Here is a 10357-nt window from a genome sequence, read left to right on the forward strand (position 1 = left end):
CATTATGGGCTCCTTTGATCCCAAAGCATTGATTGAGCACCTATTATGTGGGGGAGCAGAGGAAGCAAAGATGAAACTTATGTGGCCTCCATCCTCTGGGAGCTCCAGTCTGGTCCGGGGAGGTCAGAGCAGTCTGGACCATCATATGCCACTCAAGCAAGAGCTTGGCAAGTTGTAGACCCATAAAGTGCTGTGGGAGCTCGAAGGCGGGAGTGAGCCCTTAGGACGGGGGAGGAATCAGCCAGGGAAGACTCCTGTAGGAAGTTGCCCTTGGACCCCAAGGAGCCTAGCGTGGGCTTAGCCACCTGGAGGAGGCAGGACAGTGGAGCATTGCTGTAGAAGTCCAGGCTGAGCAAATGCCTGGCAGCGGGAGAGGAATGGGTGCCTGGAGGACACATGGCCTGTGGACCAGGTGCCTGGAGCAAAGGGAGTGGTCTGCTTGGTCCAGCCTGTCAACAGCAAATTGGCACTTGCCGCTGGCACTTGCCAACTACCTCTACAAGGACTCAATCATGAGCTGCTGCAGCCGCTGACCTTCAACACCCCTTGAAAGGAGTTCAGGGTGGAGAGCAGAAATGAGGCCCTCTGTGCTCTGGGAAAAACTGGCAGAACAGGTCTTCAGATAGTTAGATATTTTCAGGAGAAGATTTTATGAGCTCAATTTCTTGCATCTTCTCACATCTAGAAAAGCACTAAAATCCTTCACGATAATGTCTGCTCCTCGTGACTAGCAGTAATCTTCACGACACTAGCAGAAACCTCTGCAAAAAATATGTGCTCGATTGCCTGTACTCCCCCTTCACCAAAATCACATATATACTGACCTTCCCCCCTACCTCTTTGGAGCAGTTTCTCAGAGCTATCTGAGGCGCTGTCTCCCAGGCTATAGCCCTCATTTTGCCCCAAATAAAACTCAACTCGCAACTCTCATGTGGTGCTTTCTTTTTTAAGTCGACAAGCCCTTCCCTCAAAAAGTATTTACGGAGTCCCTTCTGGGTTCTGGGCACTGCTTTGGGCACCAGGGATGCAACTGAGTCCAAGACAGACATAGGCCATGCCCGCAAGGATCCCCAAGCTTCCAAGGGAGAGGGACACAGTGCCAGACCGTGCAGGTCCCAAACTCCGCCCCTATCCTGGGTGGTGGAGGACCTTGGGGTTTTAGGAAGTAGAGTCATGCAGACAGAAAGATCAATATCACCCTTTAGAGAGGCCACTCCAGTGGCAGCTTGGGCGGTGCATTGGGTTGGTGGGGGGGACCTGGGGAGGGGGGTGCCTGGTGAGTGGCAGTAGAGGGAGGACCTGCCGCACCCCGCCCCCAGACCCCACGCCCAACGCCCGCTGCTTTGGCCTAAACACCATCCCTGGGGGCTCCCTGGCCTTGGCTTTTCCTAAGACCCCATTCCACCCTCAGGGGAGACAGCTGCCACCTTGGCTGGAAAGATTTAGAAGGTCCAAGAGGCAAGGTGGGGGGGTGGGGGAAGGCCAAGACCCTTCCTCTTCCAGGGAGTGTTTTAAAGAAGCCAGGCTGATTCAGGGGTTAGATCCTGGGGGTGGGTGGCAGTGGTCCTGCAGGACTTCCGGAGCTCAAGAAGCCAGGAGCGGGGTAGGGGGCGTGGCACGGTGCAGGGGGCTCCTCCTAACACGTGGGGGTCTGGCCCTTGCACCTGGGCCGCCAGTAGTAACGCAGGTGGTTCTTGTAGGTGTCCAGGTTCCGCTGCAGGCAGAGCGCCACCTCCTTGTCACAGGCGCACAGCTGCTGCTCACACCAGCTCCCCTTGTCAGCTGCGGGGCGGAGGAGGAGGGCACTTAGCATCTATCCCTTCCCCAGACGGAGCAGGGGTGGGTCAGGGCCCCTAGAGGGAGACGTTGAAGGCAGCTCAGCCCTTGCATGGCTTTTGGTACCCTTGCCAGCTACTCTGACTCTAGCTCTGTGACCTTGGGTGCGGACCCTGGCCTCCCTGTGTGCCATTGCTCCTTTGTTCATTCATCCCTTCAAGAAACAGTTGAGCACCTATCCTGTGGCAGGCCCTGGGGGAAAAGGACTGAACAGAATGGACATGTGAGGTTCACACTCCCCTGGGGACGGCAGATATCAGAGAACCACAGAAACGAGTGCCAGCAACTGTGTTACCCAGGAGTGAGGAACAATGCAGGGGCTACGAGATGGGAAACGGGTGGGATCTGACTCAGTGTCAAGAGCCATTTGAGCTGAGATCGGAAGGGTTTGCTCCCACTCCCAAAGTCAGGGTGGAGGAGGGGACTATCCCAGACAGGTGGAACAGCATGTGCAAAGACTCTGAGGAAAGAGGGACCACGGTGCTTCAGTTTCGTGATCTGTAAAATGGGGGTAAGAAGACCTGGACCCACTGTATAGCACTGGCAACTATACTCAATATTTTGAATAACCTATAAGGGAAAAGAATCTGAAAAAGAATATATATATATATAAAAGATTAAAGTAAGAAGGCAAAGCCCTCAGCACATAGTAAGTGGTCAGTAAATGTTGACTATTACTGTTTTTATTGTTAAATTCTCAATTAACAGTGACAGCTAATGAGCGCATTCAACTCCCAGCCCTGGGACCTGCCACCTTTCTCTGTGCGTGGACCCAGGGGCCAGGTGACCTGGGTTACAGCCCAGGTTTCGTCATTTACATCGGTGTGGCCCTGAGCAAACAGTTCACTCTAGTCTCAGTTTCCTTGTTTGTAAAATGGAGATCACCAGGGCGGTGCTGCCTACTGGCTGGGCTGCTCTGAGGACAAATGATGATGAAAAAATTAACAGTAACCCCGATAGCCTGTGTCATTTATCGAGCAGGCATCTGCAGGGCCCATCCTGTCTGCCCTTATTTTAGTCCTTGAATTGACTTTATGGAGTAGAACACTGTTACCTTCCTGAGTTTCCAGAGGAGGATACTGAGGCTCAGAGAAGTTCAGCAATGTGTTCAAGGTCACACAGCTGGTCAGTGGTGGGTCAGGGATCTAAGCTGAGGTCTGCCAGCCTTCCGGATCCACAAGGGGTCAAAGCCCCTATTGGACCTCTCCATACTCCTACCCCCATTCCTGCCTCTCCTCCACAGCCCAGCTACTGCCACTGGACACATGAGAAAAACACAGAGATTGAGCAGCTTGTGCATTGTCACACAGCATATTAAGGCAATGCATGCTAGAACTCTCTTCCTCGGCCTCCAACTCCAACCCTGAGGCCTGGGCACTCACAGCACTGGATGTTCCCCTGGGAAAACTCGTAGCTGTAGCGATCCAAGTGAACTTTGCATTTGTGGTGCTTCAGGTGATCATAGCAGCAGTCGTGGGTGTGGCAGCACCTGGAGGGAGAGGACATGGGGGTGGTGGTGATGAATCCTTGGCCAACTCAGATCTCTGGCTGCCCCTGCCCCGGAGCAGAAATTGTGTGCCTACCTTGGAAGAGTCAAGGTATGCAGGGTCTAGTCTTCTTTCTAGCTAACTCTTATTGTTTCCTGTGTACCAGGCACCTGTTCTATCTATGAATTCTCTCTTAAGCCTTTTGACCACCCTATGATGGAGGTGCTTGCGTCATCCCCATTTCACAGATGAAGAAACTGAGACTGTGGGAGGTCAAGCCACTTGCCCAAGATCACACAGCCTGTAAGTGGTGGGTGAGGGAACTGACCCCGGGCCTGGCTGGCGCTCACCCCTCCTCTGGCTGATCCCTAGGGTTGCTGTGAAAACCAAATGTGATCACGGCAAAAAGAGGTAGGACTTTTAAAAACACAACGTTCAGCGGCACTGGGGAGTGTGTGGGTATTCTAACTAGTTTGGGGTTGAGAGTACAAGGGGGCGTTTAGAGATTCTGGGGAACCCTCCCGAAGGGCTGGGGCTGGATTGGAGCTCAGCGGAGTTCCTAGCACATAGTACCAAATGAATAAATGGATGGAGAGGAAAGGGGAGGGTCCCTGGGTAGGGGCAGGGCATGATTGGGAGGAGTTACCAGTCTGTGGCATCTTTGGGCTGGCCTTTGCCCCCGAATCCGCAGTGACAGCCATAGGACAAATAGGAGAAGATGGCTCTCTTCCCCGTCACCCGTCTGATCATCTTGCTCAGGTCCTGTATCCCGCCCTGGGCTGGAATCACACCTGCCAAGGAGCCCAGCCACAAGGAGAGGACATGAATCTAAGTGGAGGCCAGTGGGCTGCAGGCCTGGCACCTGGATCAAACCAATGACCTTGGATAATAAAATGACAACAAACACTGAGGCTATTGAAAATATAATGATAGTTGGTGAGTGCTTACCATGCATCTTTTCCTCTAGTGACGTATTGACTCCATCCATCCCATGAGATAAACACTTTTTTTTTTTTAAATAAATAAACGTTTTCTTTTGATGTATTCTAGATGTATGGAAAAGTTGCCAAGATCATACAGAGAGTTCTTATATACTCCTCATTCAGTTTCCTCTAATGTTATTATCGTCTTAGATAATCGTGGAATATTTATGAAAACTAAAAAACCAACATTGGTACAATAAATACTATTTTTAATCCTCATTTTCGAGTTGAACACACTGAGGCTCAGTAACTTGCTCCAGGCCACAGTAGTTGGTAAATAGAAGAGCCAGTATTGAAACCCAAGGCAGTCTGGTTCTGTTCTCTGTCTCTGGGCATTGAGTTCACATTCTATAATAGGAAGACACCCTTCCTCTTACACTCACTCCACCTCCCCAGACCCCCAGCACAGCCTGTAGAGAAATCCACACATTAAACAGCATGCGTGGCTCTCGTGGGAAGCAGTGTGATTTAGAAATCAATGATTTTCATGGATATTTTTCATTTCAGTCATAATATCTGCTGGTTAGAGTTGATCATAAGGGGAATTTATTTTACTGGGAGAGAGGAATACATTATGTTGTGTTAGGAGAAATAAAATATATTAAGTCAATGAATTCAGGGGAGAGTTTGGGAGAAACAGACAAGGTAAAAGGGGACTGGAATGTACCCGTGTGCAACCTGGGGAGATGATCCAAGAACACAGATGGAGCCCAGAGTCTCAGGGAGACTGGGCTGGGGAGGCCCCCTCGGTTGACCCTAGTTTTGGAGCCCCCCCCCGCCAAGTAAATGATGTTATAATGAAAGCGCTACACTCAAATGTAGTAAGTAGTAAACCAGGGATGAGCCCCAGATTGGGGAAGGTTGGGATGGGAAGAGGTGGGGTTGGGATGAATTCATGCAGCAGACCAAGGGTTCGATCACAAGCAGGGTGCTTGCCTTGGGTTGCAGGTAAAAGTGACTGGTGGTGTCAGGGACTTGCAGGCAGGTCGTGTCCCCAGCATGTGGGAATCCACAATGCCACTCCTGTTTGCCACAATGGCTGTAGGTGTACGGGAGTTAAAGAGAAACCTTGCTAAGTTTTGACCATCCTAAGGAATGACCCCAGGCCCTCTGGAATTCCGGATTCGGTGATAAGGCACCAGAAAGCAGCCCACTGCCACGAAATTTACCATCCACCCTGGAGGCCAGCCAGGGACCTGAATTCAGAATCTCACCTTTTTGCTCTACCTCTGTCCCCCCTAAGTCTAGCCCTTTCCATTTCAGCTTAGAAATAGCCACACAAATAAATTCACACCTGAATGATGCAGCTGTTCCTTGCCAGGCAAACAATAAATTCAACTTTGATTCAGAATGCTTTCGGGTGGTCTTATTTCTTACAATTTTACAGTGAGGTCAATCCAGCCCTGGGAAATTGAGGAGCTCAACTTGTGGTTATGAGGGCTTTGGGGCACTGGCTTAGCTTGACAGAAATACCTGCCTGGGTTGCTTTTTCCATCCTCAGTTGTCACTGAGGGGGATGGAGCCCTTTCTCCCAAGGGTTAGCGGCAGTGGCAGGAGGTAACATCACTACTATCTTGTGAATGTGCTGTGTGTTAAACTATTGCTCGCTTACTATTACTTACACTTGCTAAACACTTTGTATACGTTTTCTCATTAGAGTCCTTCTAACAACCCAATGAAAAGGGTGTCATTGTGCCCACTTTACAAATGAGGCTATAGAGGGGTAGGGGGACTTGGCCAAGGTCATATGACTGGGAGGTGATGGGCCAGCGTCTGAATGCAGGTTCATCTGTGTATTTTATCTCTACATTGTATTGCCTCTTTGCATCTGAGAGATGAATTTCTGCAGCTTGATTGCAATTTTCCTAATGGATTTTACTGTAACCTTGGAGATGTGTTCCTCTTGAGAATTTGGGAGTCCCCAAAATAACACAAAACCACATTTAAAAATGCAAATCCTTTCTCAAATCACATATTTTGAGATGGATCAAGAAACAAAAACGCCAGTTTGCTAGCAACCAGATTTGTACATTTGATCTGCTAAAGATCGGATGCAAACTGCCCCATCTCCCAATGGTCAACAGAACCCTCTTCCCAGGTTCAAGGGAGATAATGAACATGAAAAAGTTCTACAAATGTAGAGTGCTGTACATAAGTAAGAGATTGCTATCATCTGGTCAAAGGGACAGAGGGGAGCAGATCCATTTCTGTAATTTGTGTCCGAAATACCAGAGGCATCAGTTCAGCTGGACCCCAGTTTCTGTAGCTTCCCGCCTTCGTATGCCACACAGCTTGGCCGTCCAGGGCTCTGTGGCCGAAGCCACTGTTCCAGGGGACTGACAGCCACTGATGGCTCCTTGCAGGGGGCCAAAGAGTTGGCGACTGTGAGGCCAGGGCAGTGAGGCTCAGAGCAGCAGCTCAGTTTAGGAAAGAGATGTAGGGTGTCTCCGCTTCCCTCCCTGCCTTCCCAGCTGTGGGTCCTGTCCCCACTTACCAGCAAACACCACCAGCATGCACAGCAAGGCAAGTCGCATGATCCCAGCACAGAGCAGTGGAGGCAGCTGCTGGAAGTCCCCTTCCATGCTGGCAGCCCTTTATATCAGATGCAACCCTCCCAGAGCCTGCACGTTCGTTACCCCTCCCAGCTCCAGCTCTGGACGAGGTCACCCATACTCTTTGTTTCCTCTTTTCCGGCAATGAGGAATTTTATTATTTTTGTTTCTAATATCTGTTTTTTCAACTTTTTGATTGCAGGAGAAACAAGTTCAGCATAGAAGATTTGGAAAACATAAGCGATTAGAAGAAATTTAAAATCACTTGTGAATCCATTCATCACCATTAATTTTGTTGTTGTTGTTGAAATTGACATACAACATTGTGTAAATTTAAGGTGTACAACATCTTGATACATTATATATTATAATATGAGTTGTCATTGTAGCAATAATTAGCACTTCTATCATGTCACATAATTACAATTTCTTTTTGTGGTTGGCATAATTAAGATCTAGTCCCTTAGCAAGTTTGGCGATTATAACACAACATTGTTGTCTATATTCACTGTACTGTCTCTAGGACTTATTTACTACTTGTTGCAAGTTTGTACCTTTAAACAACTTTGGTTCTATCCCTCCCCATCCCCTACTTCCTGGTAACCACCATTTTACTCTCTGTTTTTACATGTTTGGCTGTTTTAAATTCCACATATAAGTGATATTATACAGTATTTGTCTTTCTCTGTCTTAACATCTCACTTACCACAATGCCCTCAAGGTCTATCCATATTGTTGCAAATGGCAGGATGTCCTTCTTTCTATGGCTGCATAATGTTCCATTGTGTATATATATATATATATACTCACATACATGACATCTTTATCCCTTCACCCGTTGATGGGAGCTTAAGTTGTTTCCACCATTAACACTTTGGTGTATGTCCTTCTGGTTCTATTGCTATATATATCTTTCCACACTTTTCCCTGACCGAATTAGGAAAATGTTACAGGTAGTACTTTGTAGTCTGTCTTTTCACTTACTAAAATAACTTGAACATATTTCTATGTTGTTAAATATTCTCCTGCAGAAATGTTTTGAAAGGTAGCCTTGTATTCCATTATATGACTATGCTCTTCATTTAACAAATCCCCTATTCATGGGCATATAGGTCAATTTCGTACTCTTCTAGACCATACAGTGGTACGGTGAAAGAAATCTTTGTTGTTAAATCTCAGTTTCTGCCCAAAATTGTTTCTATAGGATCTACTCCTTAAGTGAACTTGCTGAGTCAAAGCACACACACAATTTGAAGGCAACTGATGTGTGTTGACTACTTACTCTGCAGAAGGTCTGCCCCAGATTACAATGGGAATCCTAATGAGGCAAATGGTGTGGACCCAGCCCAACTAGGGTGGAGATGCTGATGGCAGGACACACATGGCATTACAAAGGGATGGTCTGCCACAAAGGCTCCACTGGTAACCTTCCAAGGTTTGATGGAGAGTCCATGATACCAGAAATTGGGTTTCTTCCGTGCCCGTCAGACGGCTGTTCAAGAACACAGTGCATAGGCTGACCTCTTTGCTGCTAGCTAATCAGTCCACCCAAAAAAGCGAGACACTGCTGGGTATTCTCCCTCTCCCTCTCCCAGCCCTCTTCACTCTGTCTTTTAAATCTAATTTTCCTTTGTTTCTAGACTCAGTCACCAACTGATCATCTCATATGTGCGAAAGCAATCTGCATGCAAAATAATTAAGCAGCAAGTAAATGAAATGTCTCTGGCATATTCTTTGACACTCCTCCCCTCCGTGTGCTCAGTAGTCATTCCCTTATACTCTTACCAATGTGGAACCTTACTGTACAGTCTCTAGATCTGGGCTCTTGATGGGACATAGGGCTACTCTCCAGAGCCCCAGCTTCCCCCAAGCTGGTATCATTTCAGCAGGAGCAAAAGCAACCAGGACCTCTGCTGCTTCCAGAATAGATGCTACAAAAAGTTCTCAAAATCTGCTGTCCTAGATACTCCCAGAGGCCCCAGGGCACAGCTGAAAGGCTGAGTTTGAAATCAAAGGGACTGTGTTAAAACTCTGGCTTCTTCTCTTACCAGCTGTGGGACCCTGGGCAAATCACCTGACCTCATGAGCCTTGGCTTCCTCATTTGCAGAATGGAGACAATGTGGGGGCAACAGTCCCTCCCTCCTCTGATTGCTGTGGGGTTTAGAGAACACATGCACACAACACACTGCACCAAGTCTCACCTATAGAGACGATGCCATTATGGTGACCACAACACGGGCTATGTAGCATCATGTGGAGAAGAAGAGGCCGAGAGGTGGGATTCGAACTCAGGCTGCCTCCTCAGTGTTCCAGCTGCTTCACTGGGAGAAAGCTGCTCAGCTCCGTCTTCCATTTCCTCATGTGTGAAATGGGGCAGTGATAGTGTTACTGAACCAAACTTGGGTCTGCTTGCCAGCATACAGTAAAGCCAATCTACTGACCTCGGGCCGTGGTGAACCAAAGTGCATCGTTCATTGCAGGGTGCCAAGCAAGGAGTCCAGGCCGCTAATGCTCAGAAGGCTTGAATTCCTCAGGTGGCTTTCAGGGAAAGGTTTTTAAAGACAGGGTGAGGGAGAGCGGGTTGTGGGGTGTGTAATCAGCTCGTGGACATTCTTCTGATTGGTTGGTGGTGAGGTAATTGGGGGTCAATCTCATAAACTTTCTGGTTCCAATCATTTGGGGTCTGCTGTTAATCTGCTGTTAATCCTATCCACTCTATCATCTCAGTGTATTTTTTCTCCCTAGAAATGTGATCTGGGTTTTCAAAAAAATATCTTCTATGTTTCTAATTAACATGCTCAAGCTTTTCTCTATCTTCTTAAACATATAGAATATAGTTATAACAACTGCCGTAATGTCTTTGTCTACTAATTCTATCATTTGCATTGTCTCTAAGTCTGTTTCTATTGATTGATTTTTTTTCTCATTATGACTTTTAGGTCACCATTGCTCATTGTTATAGAAAATACTATGGGGAATTCCTTGGCGGTCCAGTGGTTAAGACTCCACAGGGGGCATTGGTTTGATCCCTGGTTGGGGAACTAAGATCCTGCATGCCTCGAAGCATGGCCAAAAAAAAAAGGAAAAGAAAAGAAAAGAAAGCACTATGATAATAAATCTTTGTCTACTTTTAAAAGGGGGGTTTCTTTAAAGTAGGTTTCCAGAAGTGAAACTGCTGAATCAGAAGATTGAAGGGTTCTTAAACTTCTTCCTCTTTCTGAAATAGGAATTTAGAAACTCCCTTGCTTCTGGTTCCATCAGCAGCGTATAATAGTTGGAACTGGTCATTTCCTGAGACTTACCAGCAAGTCTGTATTTTTACTTTCCTGGAAACAGTGGGGAAAACACTTGGTGATACTATTAGCCCACAATCTATCAATATCTCCAGGTGGTGGACGGAAAGGAGTAGGAGAGGGCTTAGACACTGAAGTGCAAATTCTATTAAGAATAGTTACCATCAGCTGGGGCTCAGAGAGGTTAGAAACCCACCTAGGGTCA

At 47.5% G+C, this 10357-nt stretch overlaps 1 protein-coding gene across 1 annotated transcript; it reads right to left on the reverse strand.

Moving 5' to 3' along the window:
- Positions 1-1636: 1636 nt before the first annotated feature.
- On the reverse strand, positions 1637-6840 carry LOC118880603 (group IID secretory phospholipase A2-like). Its single transcript, XM_036824288.1, has 4 exons — positions 6801-6840; positions 3970-4114; positions 3219-3325; positions 1637-1782 (listed from the first exon to the last, which is right to left on the reverse strand). The coding sequence occupies exons 1-4, from the start codon at positions 6838-6840 to the stop codon at positions 1637-1639; spliced, it is 438 nt and encodes a 145-aa protein (XP_036680183.1).
- Between the last annotated feature and the right edge of the window lie 3517 nt (positions 6841-10357).

The sequence above is a fragment of the Balaenoptera musculus genome, chromosome 1 (assembly GCF_009873245.2).
Source record: "Balaenoptera musculus isolate JJ_BM4_2016_0621 chromosome 1, mBalMus1.pri.v3, whole genome shotgun sequence".
NCBI lineage: Eukaryota > Metazoa > Chordata > Mammalia > Artiodactyla > Balaenopteridae > Balaenoptera > Balaenoptera musculus.

What these genes read in the sequence shown, in the direction of transcription:
- LOC118880603 (XM_036824288.1), bottom strand. Translation starts at nt 6,840, where the DNA reads ATGCGACTTGCCTTGCTGTGCATGCTGGTGGTGTTTGCTG. An exon ending in CATGCTGGTGGTGTTTGCTG is followed by an intron (nt 4,115 to 6,800) that starts GTAAGTGGGGAC and finishes GCTCCTTGGCAG; the next exon opens with GTGTGATTCCAGCCCAGGGC. An exon ending in CCAGGGGAACATCCAGTGCT is followed by an intron (nt 1,783 to 3,218) that starts GTGAGTGCCCAG and finishes TCCGCCCCGCAG; the next exon opens with CTGACAAGGGGAGCTGGTGT.